The sequence below is a fragment of the Cyprinus carpio genome, chromosome A5, assembly GCF_018340385.1.
Source record: "Cyprinus carpio isolate SPL01 chromosome A5, ASM1834038v1, whole genome shotgun sequence".
NCBI lineage: Eukaryota > Metazoa > Chordata > Actinopteri > Cypriniformes > Cyprinidae > Cyprinus > Cyprinus carpio.
In genome coordinates, this window is record NC_056576.1 from 24,038,969 (window position 1) to 24,056,063 (window position 17,095).

The window sequence follows — 17,095 nt, forward strand, 5'->3', positions numbered from 1 at the left end:
CCGCCCAAATTTTCATGCAAAGAAAGAAGGTGTAACTTTTTTTCTTGCTGTAGTATTGTTGTTGTTATTGCCGTCGCCGTGTTGTGGAGACGCTGTGTGTTTCCTTGTGAAAACGAAACTTTGTTTGACTTTCCAAAAGAGGACACAGCTAGAAATCAGTGGTCAAAGGTGCTGTATGTAGGATTGACACTGAGTGGTTAAACTAGGTATTGCAGTCCAAATTCAAAATATTGGAGAGGGTTTTTTTCACCCGGCCCCTCCTCCTTAGATTTGATGCACACTCAGGTTGCCAGATTGAGACACCAACAGGAACTAGTGCACATGATGATAAATTAAATGAAATACGCTGTGTTTTCCGGCAACTGGCAACCTGGGATGCCAAAATTCAATAGGGTAAACTAACAGTGGGCGGTTTCACAAACCAAAACAGAGACCGACATTCTGGCCCAGAACGCACATTTTCAAAGGAGAATAACTGACTGTAGCATTGTTTTTCAGATAAAAAAGTATGTTAACTTAGCATGTTTTTTAAATATCTGCAAACATATTATTATTATTATGCTTTAGTAGAGTCAAAAACTTACATACAGCACCTTTAAGTTGTATTTACAACACTGTTCCAGAACAGTTCAACCCAAACATTAAGATGTGTGCAGTGCATTTTATGGAGGACTGTTGATCCTGAGAGTAAACTACAGTGCCAGCTGTTCTGAGTCACAGTCTGTAAGTACGTTTACATATTTAAAGGATTTGCCACTGAGGATTCAAACGCAAGTTTTGAAGTAGGGAGCAATGAACACTGTGTAGGGAGCATGTCAATGGGATCACAGTTCATGCATGGAGCTCACTTCTAATGAGCTGATTATCTGAATCAGGTGTGTTAACAAAGACAGACATGCATAATATGCAGAACTGGGGGGCGCGAGGACCGGAATTGAGAACCTCTCGTATTGTCATTATAATCCATAATTATGTCCCCACTGGATGGAACAAATGCCTCGTTTTAATGGGTTTTAATGATTGTGTCTCGGTGCTCTGGGACACATGGCATCACAGTATGTTAAGGGACGTAACATTTCCGTCACACGCTTGAGGTATTCAGCCAATCACAACACACTAGATAGCTGGCCAATCAGAGCACACCTTGTTTTCAGACCGATGAGCTTTGTAAAAATCGACACGTTTCAGAAGGCAGGGCACAGAGGAGAAACAATAATGTACATTATGTGGAAAATAATGTTTTTTTTTTTTTTTTTAACAAACCACAAACATTTCATTACACCAAATAATGTTATTTTTAGCAACATCATATGACCCCTTTAATAAGTGAATTACACATACAGCAATATCAAAAGATACACTTTGATAATATTAAACTAAACTAAATCTTCTGACTGAATATGACTACCTTTATTTCAGTTATACTTAATATAAAGCAGTTAAAAAAAATGAATGAAAGAAAGAAAGAAAGAAAGAAAGAAAAACAAATCATTCTGGAAATGTCTTTATTATAGGCATTGTAATGCAGTAGTACCTTGACATCGAATGACAAGCATCAAAGGGTAAGTCTACATCAATCTGCTGTTACAACACCGATATTTTACTTGTGTCCCTCCCATCTTCAACAGATATTAAACAAACTCGAATCAGAAACCAAAATTAGGGCAAGCAACTATGCATCTATAAATCAGTAAAACAAAATCCATAAAAACAGAACATTAAAAAAAAAAAAAAAAAAAAAAGAACACATTCCAGGGCTTTAAAACCATACAGGCATTTGTTTCTCGAGATCTACTGCAAGATTAGATACAGGCTTATTAAATGATCATATATTAGAGATCATACAGTTATATGATCACATTTAAGGTTTACAACATTATGAACACAAAACACAGGCAGACCTGGGCCAATTACTATTTCTAAAGGAAAAACAATCCAACCAAAAAAAAAATTATTTGACCTTAAAGAACAAATGTTTGCTGCTTGAATACTTCCTTGTGTGAACAACTGATGTGAAATGGACTGGTAACACAAGATTCCTTATTAAACTTACAGAGACAATTGATAGATGCTAATGGTATTTTGCCCAGGTCTGATTTCAACGGTCAGTGTCTTCAGAAATGTGATACAGCTACACCACAGAGGCCTGTGAATGTCAGAGCACACGTTACAGCCTAACTTAGGACAAGTGCAGCCTTACATCACTTGCATTAAGCATATAGAAAGAACAAGGAATCTGAAGATGTTTCAAGGATATTAATTGACAAATGTACAAATGGTTAAAAGCCAACCCTGCCTTCAGAATGCACTAGCAATGGAAAATACATACTTGTATAAATCCACATCCAGTATGTCACATTCATCACAATAGGACTAGCGCGTCGCATTAATCAATCATTTTATCTTCGATCTTGTGGTTTTAAGAGGAATGTCTCTAAACAAAATAAGTTTCAAAAACACAGAAACAATTTTTTGCAAAGCCAAGGAAGCCAATGTCAAAGTTACTTTACATGGGGCACTAGAAGGATAAGATAGACTTTAAAGAAAGAATCTGTTCCATACTGACACAAGTACGCAGCCCAGACTTCTACAAATGCCTAGTCTGAAGCTCGTAAGAGATCTGAAGATGGTGAATGATTACATCCAATCTGCTGAACAGAGCATGAACTTTAGGCTTAACTTCTCTTGGTTTGCACACATCTCAAATCTTTCTGCCGAGACACCAGACTAAATAAATGAGATGGACCACAGTCTATGTGTCAAGGACATGAAGCCTGGCATTTCCCCAAGTGGCCATTAATAGGTCTTTACCAGATCTTAAAAACATTAACGAGTAGTAATCAGCATGCACAGAGGTCAACAGAAACAACATTTTGTATTCCTGGACTGAACAGGATTTGAAACGGGTGAAGGGAGAGCAGGGTTAGTTGTACTGTGGTGCATTTCAGAACCCCTCGTAGTCCTTCTTGTCCTTCTTCCCTTCAGCTTCGAATCCATCAGTCCCGTCACTGTTGTCGCGACGCCTCTTGCGGTTATTCCGTACGTTGAAGCGCGAGTTCATCTGGGGCAAGGGGTCCATACCCAGAACCTTGTTAATCTGACGGAATGCCAGCAGCCTCAAGGCAAACTGTGGAGAAAGGAGAAATGTAATCAGTTTACATTTACTGCTCTCAATTAATATGAGGCCATAAAAATGGCATGCATAATTATGCAACTATTGAAAACATTTTGAAATAGTTTTAAATGGAATCGCTGCAAACATTCCTCAAGCAGTTACTGTACATTACCTGAGCGCTTGACGTAATGTCCTCTCTCTGCTGCTCTTCCATGGTAGCCAGTGTATCTGTTGGATTCTTCTCACAGGGGTCTATCAATCCTGGAGCACCTGCATTACACCGAAAAGCACAAAAGTGTGTTAAATTGAGCATCTAGATGAGGGGTCTCCAACCCTGCCCCTGGAGATCTACCGTCCTGCAGACTTCAGTTCCAACCCCAATTAAACATACCTGCCTGTCATTATCAAGCATCGCTGTCATATTTAGGAATTCAGTTTTTTTTTTTTTTCACTATGCCAGTATGTCTAGAGACACCTCAGAATCAAGGCATATTTTGTGGCAATTGTATTAAGACATTATCTTACCAGACAGCAGAATGCCTGAAGAAATACACTCAAAGACTCTTCGCAGAGCATCTCCTGGGCTCATTGGTCCAGAGGCACTGCTGATGGCCTTCTCCACCAGCAGCTCCATAGCCTTAAAGTACACACAGTAACTTAATTTACAGTATCAAACAAACAAAATCAAAACACTTGCTGCGATGATGGCATTTTAAACTCTTTATATCTGGATCTATATAATATCTCGAACTAAATATCTGGAACGCAACTGTAGGAAAGGCCTCATACTTTTGTTTGTCAGATTTTATTGGCTATTTGACATGTCATAGAAAAGCAAGCTTAACAAGCTAATCCTGAGTAAAACAGAAAGGAGCTGTACTTGTGTCACTACAAAACTACTACTCGGGGATGTCATCAAGAAAGAGGAACATGAAAAGTGCCTGGTGGGCCTTTTAAGGGAACAAAATCAATCCATAGCCCTATTCAGACTGTAATTGTTTCTCATGTGAACATCTGTAAAAATCACTTTACATGGCACCTCAGTGATAAAAATCAGATTCAGATGGCGATTTATTCAAAGTGGAGAAGCGAGTTCTGTGATCCTACAAACCCAGGAACACGCTGCTCACGTGGCCAGTTGCATGATTGTCGACTGATGTAAATAAAAAGTCATACCCTGGGAATAATAAGAATAAATTCATATTAAATAATACCCTATTTATTATTTGATTTAAATCTACCATTTAAAAATAGATGTACTACAGTTGAAATGGTTTTCCGTCTTGCAATTTCTCTCTCAAAATGGATTTAAATGGAAGAGATTAGCAGAAATAAGTTAATGCAACCTCTTATTTAAATAAGGTAAACAAAGCTGCTTGGTTTATGTATATAATATAAAATTATATTGCATATCTGTTGCTGCCATAATATTGACCCATTTCAAATCTTTACATGAAGTTCTTCTTTTAGTTCTTAACAGCTCCCACTCACTGACATTATAGATTAGGACAGCCCAAAAACACACACACACACACACACACACACAAACCCCTGTAAATGTTGAAAAAAGAACACATTCCTGTGTTTTAAAACCATACAGGCATTTGTTTCTCAAGATCTACTGCAAGATTAGATACAGGCTTATTAAATGATCATATATTAGAGATCATACAGTTATATGAACACATTTAAGGATACATTTAGAGTTTACAACATTATGAACACAAAACACAGGCAGACCTGGGCCAATTACTATTTCTAAAGGAAAAGACAAACAAACCAAAAAAAATAAAAATTATCTGCATAACACACACACAGACTATCCCCTGTAAATGTTGAAAATAGTTAGTGTCCCCATGAGAAATAATTACCATCCAAATCGGGCTTGGTAATAATCTACTCATGTCAACAGCTGATCTATGCATTGTGTTAATGCCATCTAATGTGATCTGACAGCAACTTAGCATTTTTATATAGTATGCTCGTCACTGGTCTTTTTACTCACCCAGCTAGGAAAGGCAGACCAGGTGGGTACTCGCTGACAAAGGTCACGCAGTATTCGAATGACAATCACACATGACTGGAGTCCATTAGCCCTAGCTTCAGTGCAGTGAAGTAAAGAGTAGTTAATGCACAAGAGCTAAAACATACAGTCATACATGGCGGAGTTCAGAAAGAGGTGCAACACTACTGTTCACAATGGAAGCTTACAACTGGTTTAAAAATAGTTGGGCCAATTGGCTTTCTTAAGCTGCCATTTCCAGCAGTATTTTACCTCACCATTAGTACAAGAGTTCAAAGTTTGCAAGATTCACTTGGAATGGCTCCCTGGTAATCTTGTAAACCCTGACCTCAGTTTTCAGATACTTCACAAACATATACTTTCATTTTTACAAAAGATCAGTTTGCAAGAGTAATTGCATAGGAACTGAAACAGTCAAGGAAATCTGCTTTACTTTGCCTGTGTATTTGCAGAGATGGCAACAACACAGTAAACCAATCAGATATTCCTTTCCTCTCAATCCCTATCCCCAAGAAAAAAAAAATAATAAATCAACAAAATAAATATATATATAAAAAAAGAAAAAACAAAACAAGAAATGCTCAACATGAAAGCTCTTATTGATGACACTTTATGCAAAGGTATTCTGCAGCCTTATGGAATCATTTTACATGCTATGCATTTAAACTAAAACTTATGAATAAATCACATGTATGCAAGGATGCTTAATTTTTTTATGATCAGATTAGCTCCTATATATACAAAAACAGAATGCAAAAAAATTAGTACCATCATCTCCAAATTATATACACTGCATCCTTGTATCACTTTTTCCTCCCAAACATCAACTTTGAGGTTTAAAACTTAAAAACAAAAAGACTAAACAACTTAAATGAATAAATAAAAAGGAATACATCTCATAAGGCTACAAGAAGAAAGTAAAATGATGTTCCGAACCTGGAACCACTTAGCGTGGCGTAGGGCAGCCAGAGCGTCAAGGCATTTTTGCCTGTCCAAGACGTCCGCTGGGTCTTTCACCATACTCGAGGTTACATCTAAAAATGGATCGAATTGTCAAATGGTGATGAGGAACGGGTGTTTGACCAGGTCAGAGAGACTGCCAAGAACACATTGCCACACATACCAGTCTTTTCCTGATCACTGCTCTCTTTCAAAATGTATATGCATCTCACATTTCACCCCATATGCAGAATCTTTCAGATCTTAACAGCTACACTTGCCATTTGGTGCACTTCTATTTAGTCTGTGATGTGGTGCTGAGAGAAATAGGATAGGGACGAATGAGTCCTGAGTTAAAAATAAAGGACTTTGTTTGGGATACAAGACAAAAAAAAAAAAAAAAACAGATAAAATTTGGCATGGTGGCGGTGATGTAGGATCTCATAATTGAAGTTGGAAATGCACTTGTGATTTTTTTTTTTTTTGGTACTCTGCATATAGTGAGCATGACACTTCTTATAATTACTCATGTGTCTTGATAAAGACTATATCAGTTACAGCCTGTCACATTAATGCTCTGCAATCCACCATTTGAAATTGCTTGGAATATGACTATACATGATTTTCCAGTACTAAAAGCCAGCAGACTAGCTTAGTAGAAGTCATACTATCAAATATCCATCATATCACACAGGTATTCAAACACAGTTTTAAACGGTGCCATTTTGCCAATTACGGATGATCTTGTTGTCTTGCAGTAGAAAAAAAACTTTTAGAATAAATTAATGATTTGTATTTTTCAAAACTAATAAAATCAAATTTTCTAGTATTTGCCATGTTGGATATGTGGAATGTTATGACACAAATCTAATTTTAATATATTTTCAAAGTGTACAATTCCTGGACTTCTTAGCATTTGAGGATAAAATTCTTTTCTTTTGCTTAGGGCAAAAACAAATCGTGGATTCCAGTGTCTACATAAGTAAAGTTTGAGATCATAAATGGAATAAATACTTTGGATAAAATTCTTTTCTTTTGCTTAGGTGATTTGTGTTTCGTGGATTTCAGTCAATGTACTGATCCGCTGCAAATGGTACCAGATGTATAAATCATGATGATGTAAAACAGGGATATCAAGGGAGACGTGCAATGTTTACAGTAGAATGAGTATTTGTAGTGACCCACTACAGTTGCATGGCAATGGTAGGTGTGGCAAAGTGTTTGAAGGTATTCAAGAGGGGGACCTTGGTCAAAAATCCTTCCGGAGCTGGTAGACGTAGCCTCAGATGGGAGACAATTTGCTGAAAAAGCTAGGAGGCTTTGGGCTGGACTTGAAAAGCTTTGGATACATGAAGGCAGCAATGCGTGCTGGCAAGAAAATATGAAGCTCCCAGCAAGAGGATTAGGACATCACTGCATGCATACCTGTCATGATCGGGTTTGGAGAACCCCCATATCTCAATGTATACTGAAGGCTGTAAACCCCAGGTCCAACCAAAGATTCCTCTATCAAAGCCTTCCTCCCAAAAGCTGACTGATACTCCCCTAAGGAGCCAAACAGGAATGGTGGCATGGCCGCAAAGCCTGCATTTAAGATTCCACCATTTCAGCGGCTTCTTACAAACTAAAACTCTTCGTTGTAAAGATATAAAAAGACTAACAGGTTATGGATACGATTACTCTATTATTTGGGGAAATGTGGCTTTTTTGTTGCTTAATGTATTGTTATAACTGAAGAAATTAAAAGTAACTGTTAATGTTTGAATGCCAAATTTCACCATCTGTCAATCTCTATTCGACTGCTTCTCTCAGGGGAGCACTTTCATTTTGGAGCAGGGGACCACAGAATGGTGAACCTTCTCACCACCAGACAAATATAACATTTGTTTCCTGTGGGGACTTGGTAGGCATTCCAACTACTGCTAAGGTGTCAGACCCAACTCAACCATTTCTCATAAGGAATCAAGTTTAAGTTTGTTTGGTTTTTTTTGCACAGAATAATATATAATACCCCTGACCAAACTCTATGACCCCCTGGGAAAGAATAAAATTATTGGTTTCTGCATAGGACACAATCCCCTTGAAAACAGGAAACAAAAATGAATCTTACCCAGGACTAACTAGACTTACACAATGCAAACACTTATCATGCTTGTTTTGGGGAGAGCTTCAAGAGCACTGGAGAAGTGTTACAAAGAGAAGACCCGGAGCACCACTGCTGCCATCGGAGATGGTTGGATAAAACCTGGTAGTGTTGAACTCGGCTCTAAAGCAACTTGAAGCCACCTGAACTGGCTTTAAACCTTTTACAGTGTGAACATTACAGACTTCATACGAAATAATTTGTGTAAATAAAGATAGAAAGAGGCACTTTACCTCAGTGGCGTAACTTTCAAAAGGAAAACGGTGTAGGTCAATTCTCACGTAAGGCCAAGCTCAAGCACATACCAGGTTTAATTTGTTCCACTTTCATATTTTCTCAAAATAAATGCTCTCAAGTCAAAAAGGTAAAAACAAATCTGATATCATTAACTTCTAGCACCATCTCCACAGTGCCAACAGATGGGCTCTTTAGGTTGTCAAAATCAGCATGAAATATTAATCAGATAGGTAGTCGGTTAATGTGAGCGATGTCTTTTCCAACCTCCATCCCGGGTGTTTTCCTCTCGGATGACAGGCGAGGTGAGGGTGATGGTCACCTGCATCTTGGGCTCAGCAGAGGAGGTAAGGATAATGGCAGCCTCTTGGACGGAGCCTTTTACCTCATATTTCTCCGGAGCTACAATCTGAGAAACACATGGGTTAGCAGAAAAAGTTACAACCGGCTACTTAAGATCCAGCAAACCCTGACTCACAATAGGAAACAGTGCAGTTATTCTACACCCAGTAAAGCAGTGGCATCAAGTCCTGTTCCCGGAGGGCTAATGTCTTGGAGAGTTTAGCCCCAAAACACCTGTCTGGAAGTTTACAATCATCCTGAAGACATTGACTAGCTAGTTCATGGGGGGGGTTTATTTAGAGTTGGATCTAAACTCTGCAGGACAGCTTTCCTCCAGAGAAGGATTGGACATCACTGCTGAAAAGTATTATTTATAGAGTAAATAAAATTTAAAAGGAAAATCTGTGTGGTGATCTAATATTATTGCAGTTTTCACTGCATTGAGCCAGTACCGTAAGCTGTTTGGGGAGATGTTCCACAATGCGTGTAAGCAGATTCTTGGTTGGCTTCTCAGAACAGAGGAGGACTAGGTTGACATTTTTGTCTCCTCGCAGAAGCAGCCCTTTGGCGAGAACGCCTACCCGCATCACTCCTTTCAGCACTCTGCAATGCACAAGGGATCATGTATTGCTTTGCCCTTTACTTTCTCTCTGCTTTGAGAAACATTAGTGCACTCTTCTCCCACCTGTCTTTGGGAGGCTCTTTCTTTTCTTTGTCCTCTTCTTTGCCCTTCGCACTTGCATCTTGGTCTGTGATTATGTCAGAGACAAGCTTAAGTGCTCGCTCAGTGATTGATACAATCTTCTGGATGGCCTGGAGCTCATCCTCAGAAGGGTAAATAGCTGCATGTTTGGTCATCACATAACGATCATCTGAGGAATCAGGGCGACGTGGAGGCTGCAACAAAAACTAGATGTTATGTACCAGTTGTGATAAACAATTCAGGAGTTGATATGAAGAACTGACCATTCTCAAAACAATTTCTAATAAAGTCGTGATATAGATTTTATCCGATATCCATTCAAGAGCACTCGAAAACCTGATATTCCATTAAACTCCCATTTTTTGTAAATATGTAATTGTCATTTTTTTTGCAAAGCAACCAACCATACTGTTGTGCAATACAATCAAATTTCATTTAACAATTTCTCTTATTTACTTATAACTTAAAATAAAATCTGTGTAGACCTTCATAGTCAATTCTTTCCAAAAACATACCATATCTTATTTACTAACTAGTCATCCAAGTCTCTGATGCTCACCAAGACTGCTTTTATTTGATCAAAAATTTAGTAAAAAGGGTAATGTTGTGAAATATTACAAAAAGAAAGAACTATTTAAAAAAAAAAAAAAAAAATCTAGTAATGGCAAAGCAGCCATTAATTCTAATTCCTGTAATTTTCAGCAGCCATTATTCCAGTATTCATTGTCACAATATGCTGATTTTGTGCTCAAATTCTTATTATCATCATCATCATGTTAAAAACTGCCGTGCTGTTAAATATTATTTTAGAAACCAAATTGTGATAGTTTTTTCTACATTTCTTTGAGGAATAGAAAGTGAATTTCTTTTTTAAACAAGTCTCACTTTTTTTTTTTTTTTTTTCGATCAGTGTAAAGCACCCTTATTTTTCAATAAATATCTTACTGGTTTCAAACTTTTTAAAATGGAAGTGTACCTCAAACACAAAATCACATATTTTGGCAAATTCAGCAGTGTTTTCATAGTAGCAGTTCTCAGGACTCACCACTGGTCCTTGTGGTTGAGGAATGGGCATCCCAGGCCTCACTCCAAGCAGACCAGGAGGTCCAGGTGGACCCTGTGGATAACCGCCATCAGGCATTCTGCGCCTTTCATCCCAGTGGTGCTGATCTTCCTCCATACGTCGCCAATACATGTCCTCTTCATAGCGCCTGAGAACAATCACAACATATAGGACCTCAAAATGCTCATGTGTAGATAATGATATATTGGTAGAGAAAAGCATCACACCTCATCTCCATCCTCCAGCGCTCCTCTTCTTCACGTCTTCTCCAATACTCTTCCTTTTGCATCTGCTTCCTCATCTTTTCCTCTTGGATCTTCCTGGCTCGGATGCTAGGTTTCACTTCAACCTGGAGATCTGGGTTCACCTTTTTCTACAATGGCAGAAAATACAATCAGCAACACTGACATAATAGCACAACGATTTTGATTCTTCTGCATTTATCATACAAGAACCACTGCAAACAACAATCAGCTACTAACCTTATACTGCAGTCGATGTCTCCTTCCTTTCAAATGCATTTCTTTGGCATTCGGGTCATTGAAACTGCATTCACACAGTTTGCAGTGGAATCGGATAACCTTTCCTTCATCATTCCGTACCTGAAACACATTTTATTGATTGCACTTAGCTACACAGCTTGATAACGACTATATGCACTTTTTTTTTTTCTTACTGTATAAAGTCTTCTTACCTCTTCAACATAGTCATGTCCGACGGGCTGGACATCACTCTGCAGGGCTGCAAGTGCTGACTGAGGTGACAGAGGGTCAGGCAATTCATTCTTTTGGTCCGCTGGTGGTGCAGACATAGTGGACTGTGCTGCTTTAGCAGCCTCCATCTTGGATTCTTCATTTTTAACAGCAGTGGTCTGCAACTTGTTTCCACCTGTTTTGTTCATGCATCAAAGCAAATATTGTACGGTGTTAAACAAACTATTTTTAAAAAAGGGAAAATCTAAAAATGTTCTACAGGACCCGTCCAAGAACAAAACACTGATTCAGCAAGACATACCAACAAAGTTGATCTTGGGTGTGTTGACCTTCTTGACAGAGGTGCTGTTGACCGAGACACTGTTGGGCACTGGGCTCTTGCCCTGTAAAGCTGAAGCTGCCATGCTGTTGACCATGCTGCCAGATTTTAAGTAAGAGGCAGAAACAGAGGAAGCAGAGAGGTTGGACGATGTGCTTGTGGAGCTGCTGATGTTGGAGCTGGCAGATTTATTGGGAGCAGCTGTACTGGAGGTGGAGGACTGGGAAACAACACTGGGCTCTGTGGACGGTATCGGCTTTCCAAGTTTGGTATGCAATTTCACAACCTATAGAAAAATAACAATTAGATGCTAGGTGCATTTAATCTATATCCTACCCACAGCTATGAACATCACATTCTGACTTGTTGCAAGCATACTCGATTATGTAATGGAAAGTTGTGTCATCCATACCCCTTCAAACAACTTTCTGCTGCATATTGTAACAGATAGCCCTTAAGAGGCCCTTCTCTACAACGAAGAGCCAGAATCATACGCATTCAAAAATAGTGCTGCCAAAAACAGGCTGAAAGCAGATTATTATGTGCCGAGATCAGAGAGTGAGTCATGTACCTTCTGGTGTTTGGCTCCTCTGATGTGTGCCGCGTAGGCATCGGCTCCAGTACAGGAGACATCACAGAGCTCACAGCGAAGCTGATTCTGTGTGCTGCGGGTGGAGCTCCCGCCTCCGCTGCTGCTACTGCTGCTCTGTGACAGTTTCAGTGCGGCTTCCTTCTTTTTGTGCTTTTGACCCTCCAGATGCTCCTTATAGGTCTGAAATAAAAGGTGATAAGATATGTGCAACAAGTCATGCGAGTTCACCTGACCATTTGTTATGAATATCAGGTAAACACTAGCGTATGGGCCATCATTACACATGATAACACAAACAGCAATAAATACATTAAAGTAAAATACCTGGGGTCCAGCACAGCTGATCTTGCAGACATCACAGTAGTGTATCTGTGGTGGTTTAGGGGGCTGTTTAGGTTTAAGTGTTTTGTTCTGCAAGGGAATTTTCTTGGTAAAAGTGCTGCCAGTCCATGCTGCAGTGGCTGCTGCGGCAACGGCCGCCTGTTTCTGCTGCTGTTGCTGCTGCTGATAGTAGGAGGAGGCAGCCGAATACACTGCAGCTTCATAGCCAGAGTATGACGTTCCTGAATATACAGAGATGAGCAATCATTAGCCACAGTACAGATGGAGATTGACAGGACTGCACTGTAAATCTTTAAGCCTAGTTCCTGTAGCTCAGTTGGTAGAGCATGACACCAGCAATGTCAAGCTCAATGGTTTGGTTCAGTATTATTACTAGAAAAAACATTTCACTTGCCTTCAGTCCAATTCTGCTCAAGCACACTACTCAACTACCTTTAAACGAAAGCTTAGTGTCTCCGGGGCTCAGTGTGCATTTCACCATATCACATCAGCGTTTTGAGAATTCAACTGAGAACATCTGCAAATGTTGTTCTTACCAGAGTATGTGACTGCATTGGTGCTGTAGGTGGGACTCTGAGAGTATGACGGGACTACAGAGGCGCCCGCCGCAGCTCCGACCGGCTGTACAGCGGAGGACACTGGGTAAATGGAGAAGGTTGAGGTGGCAGGTCTGGGGGTGGCTGGCTTTATGGCTGTAACTTGACGCGTTTGTTGGGTCTGGGTGTATGGAGTGGCGCCTTGGCTGTATCCAGTTTTAGCTGCTAAATGAAGGAGTAAAAAAAAGTTGTATTGAACATTACAGATCATTTAAAGGGTAACCTGAAGAGGATTACTAATTTAATTCTGTGCCCTCAAATTGCATTTCTTCAAAATACTGGAATAGGGAAAAGTGGGGGAGGGGTTAATCTAATTTTATTTTATTTTAAATTTTATACTTCATTATATTTCACCAAAAAATTAAATCAAATGTTAACCGAGGCCTTTCATACTTGGTAATAAAAAGCAATACTAGATAATTTTATGGAAATGTACATACATCGATCATTTATTGCAGAATATTTCTTCAGATTTAAAGGTGTCAAGCATACCTGTCTGATAGTAGGATTCGGCCACCGTGGGTTGAGGCTGGGCTGCTGCAGCGGCCACAGCAGGTGTAACCACAGGCTGCTGGTAGTATTGTTTACTGTCATACGCTACAGCCGGAGCTGTGGACCGCACATAGGAATAGGAGTCCTGCAACAGTAAACAGGGCTTGTGTCTTTTCTTGAACACTGGACATGGATCTGACTCTTAAAATGGATAATGCAAAAGCATAGAAAGAAAGATACACCTATATACAAAATTTTGAGGTCAGTAAGATTTTCATAATGTTTTTGAAAAAAAAAAAAAAGCCTTTAATGCTTACTAAGGCTGCTTTTGTGTTATCAAAAAGACATTAACATTTTAAAATGTACTTTATGCAAAGCTGAATTTTCAACATCATTACTCCAGTCTTCAGTATCACATGATCCTTCAGAAATCATTCTAATATGCTGATTTTGTGCAAGAAACATTTATTATTATTATTATCATCATCATCATCATCAATGTTGAAAACAGTTGTGCTAATTAATATTTGTGTGGAAACTGTATTTTTTATTTTTTCAGGATTCTTTGATGAATAGACAGTACAAATGAACAGTTTTTCCAGAAACTAAATCTTTTGTAACATTTTACATGTTATTAGGGTCAATTTTGATCAGTTTAATGCATCCTTGCTCAATGCTGACTAATGTAAAACATGTAAAATGTCTAAAATAATAATAAAAAAATTAAAATATCTTGCTGAGCCCCAAGCATTTGAACAGTAGTGTATGAGAATGACTCAAGGCAATGTAAATGGCATGTTGGCGCCATTTCTTTTACCTGGTAGTTCTGTGAGGTAACAGGAGGTGGTGGTGGGGGCACCTCCGGCTGTCTCTGTGCATACCCGTAATCCGTGGCAGCGTGGGCTGGCTGGTATCCTCCATAAGCGCCAGCAGTAGCCGCTGCTGCTACGGCAACTGGTGCAGGCCTAGCAACAGCAACCGTGGCGGCTGTAGGGGCGTAAGCTGCCGCCACCGTGTGTGCCGCCACAGGTGCTTGATGCACAGTATAGCTGGCCACTGTAGTGGGGTGGGTGTACGCTACCCCAGCAGCCGGCTGCTGACTGCAGAAGAGAGGACGAGAGGCTTAGATGACAATCACAGCTACCCTTGCTCATTGAACAAAAAAAAAAAAAAACAAAACAAACAAACACAGGACCCACACAAAGGCAAATAGCCTAGGTTAGCAAAAATAGCTAAATAACATACAGATTCTAATCTAAAACTTGTTAAATCTTGTTAAAATCTAACTCTCGCCATAACAGATTATCTTGGAGATAAAATCATATTAGTCTTTCCTGATTGCTGGACTTAATGCACCAAATCCATTGGCTTGACAGGGAAGATACATGTAGAGGAAGAAAATCTAATCAGTTACGGATTAAATTATTTAGTACAGCATTTTCTTGATAAGAGGCAGACAAAAAGTCATCGTCCATTGGTTTGAAAGCATCACAACTATCTTGAGCTTCAACCAACCAACACAAACCACACCAAAGGCATCTCTCTCACATCTATCTAAAAGGTCACTGTCAGAAATTGGGCCAACATCTGTCTAGCTGAGATGAATTAATCAACAACTTCAGTCTAATACTGCCATCCACCCATGTAAACACTTCCAAACTATCAAGCCAACAAGCTCTATGCAATGCGGACAACCTGTCAGGAAGAGCAACACACTAAACTGATGGAAAACTGCCCAGAAATATGATCCAGCTTAGAAGAAACTTCAAATCACGGCTATTTTGACAAACAGAGGTATGGTCTTTCAATACATGACCCAAACATAGACATTAGGATTACTTTAAAAGCAACTTAATAACTGAAGAACGTCAACCTAGACCAAATAAACCCTTTAAAAAGCCTAGCAGTAGTGACATTCAAGGAGTCCTTGAAGGCGTCCGTGAAGAAAGACATCGCCCTTTCCCACACACACAGTCAATTATTCCGCTAAAATTAAAATCTGTGATTTAAAACGAACGAAAGTGTCAAAATGACTTTTTAAACAGTGTTGGGCGACCATGTAGATTCGGATTCAGTCTTAAAACGCTTGTAGAGGAGATCGTTAGCAGGACGGTCATGCGCAGAGCCGCTCTGGTGCAGAACTAGAGAGAGAGAGAGAGGGCAGCTGCAGTCTGCTCGCTTTACTTTAGCTGCACTGCACTACACTCACAGTTTATCCAGACAGACACGTCTATACCACAATGACTTCACAACAGTCTTAATGTCTTAAAATATTAAAAAAGAAAGGTGTTTTTTTTGTTTAATTATTATTTATGTATAAAAAGAGATTTATTTTCGGTTTGTTTAGGAAGAAGGTCTTGATATTAACGCAAACAATATTTATTAAACCTAGGCCTTTAGTTACACAACAAAACTTAGATATTAAAGCAGCTATTTATTTTCAACTATGATCACATTAAACGGTTTAAACGTGGTCAGCACGCCGGATGTTTATAGAAGTAGAAATTGATTCAAATAGCGGTATAATAACCTCTTATTTGATGAATTTATGATCTATGATTTCATTTCTTTTCGTAAGTTGCCCTCCCAAAACATACTAATAAAAACGTGTCAATATCTCTCCCTATAAAGAGAATAAAAGCCACAGATACATAAACACAACGCGTTACTCGATGTATAAACAGAAGTAAGTTATTTAACATCGCATGTAATAATGCCTCATTTCCACTCCAGCCGTTAAAGCTTAGCCAATAGCCTCCCTTCCCTACCCCCCACCAGGACCCCGCAACAAAGGCAGAGGGGCCAAATCCCACCATTACTGTAAGAGCCCCATCAGCGCAGTTCCCATGAAACACCTCGGCCCTTACCTGTACTGGGCCGCCGCAGCTCCATGGGTAAAGCCGAAGTAGTTGCCGGTGGCCATTTTGACATCTTCACCTAGCCGGCTGGGCACTGAAGAGAGAAAATACAGACAGATTCACGAAGGGTAAGCGACTGTGTGCAATGGCAACCATGATGAAGAGCCGTATCATGCAGAGGAAGAAACCACGCAGGAGAGGCCACGACGAAATAAGCCCAAACGATCCCCGCACACCCATAACACGGTCTCAATCACATCCTCTCTCGATTAAATCGCGCCTGCTGTCTCAGTGTGCTTTTAAACCCCTAATTTTACTCACCATAGGTGAAGGAGACTACTGGACATATGGGAATCATTGGTTTCCTATTCTCTTACGAACTCTGACTCGTTACCCTGCCTTTTTATATGAGAAGTCGTGCCAGGATCCAGCGCTTACCGCACATGCGCGTTAGAACGTTAGGAGAGATGGGAAGTGTAGTTCTCCTTAATACCATTTCAAGGTCGTTGAGTACAACTTTTAATCCAAAAACACACAATTAAGTTAGTTTTGTGTATAATTTTGATTCGGAAGTGATATAGGACTGCCAATGTTCTCCTTAATACCATTTCAAGGTCGTTG

General features: G+C 39.5%; 1 protein-coding gene across 3 annotated transcripts; it reads right to left on the reverse strand.

Moving 5' to 3' along the window:
• Positions 1 to 1,488: 1,488 nt before the first annotated feature.
• On the reverse strand, positions 1,489 to 16,946 carry LOC109080707 (zinc finger RNA-binding protein). 3 transcript variants are annotated; one of them, XM_042756604.1, is made up of 20 exons: positions 16,796 to 16,946; positions 16,484 to 16,568; positions 14,434 to 14,716; positions 13,617 to 13,761; positions 13,065 to 13,286; positions 12,511 to 12,749; positions 12,166 to 12,366; positions 11,577 to 11,880; positions 11,257 to 11,450; positions 11,045 to 11,164; positions 10,790 to 10,935; positions 10,545 to 10,710; positions 9,482 to 9,693; positions 9,249 to 9,399; positions 8,722 to 8,863; positions 6,074 to 6,172; positions 5,121 to 5,215; positions 3,641 to 3,752; positions 3,288 to 3,385; positions 1,489 to 3,127 (listed from the first exon to the last, which is right to left on the reverse strand). In XM_042756604.1, exons 1-20 carry the CDS (start codon positions 16,830 to 16,832, stop codon positions 2,945 to 2,947), a joined length of 3,234 nt encoding a protein of 1,077 aa, XP_042612538.1. In that variant the 5' UTR covers positions 16,833 to 16,946; the 3' UTR covers positions 1,489 to 2,944. The 3 variants fall into 3 exon arrangements, 2 of the variants coding, with proteins under 2 accessions (XP_042612538.1, XP_042612537.1); XM_042756603.1 differs by having other exon boundaries at positions 13,065 to 13,289; XR_006160076.1 differs by lacking the exons at positions 1,489 to 3,127; positions 3,288 to 3,385; positions 6,074 to 6,172 and having other exon boundaries at positions 3,737 to 3,752; positions 8,721 to 8,863; positions 13,065 to 13,289.
• Between the last annotated feature and the right edge of the window lie 149 nt (positions 16,947 to 17,095).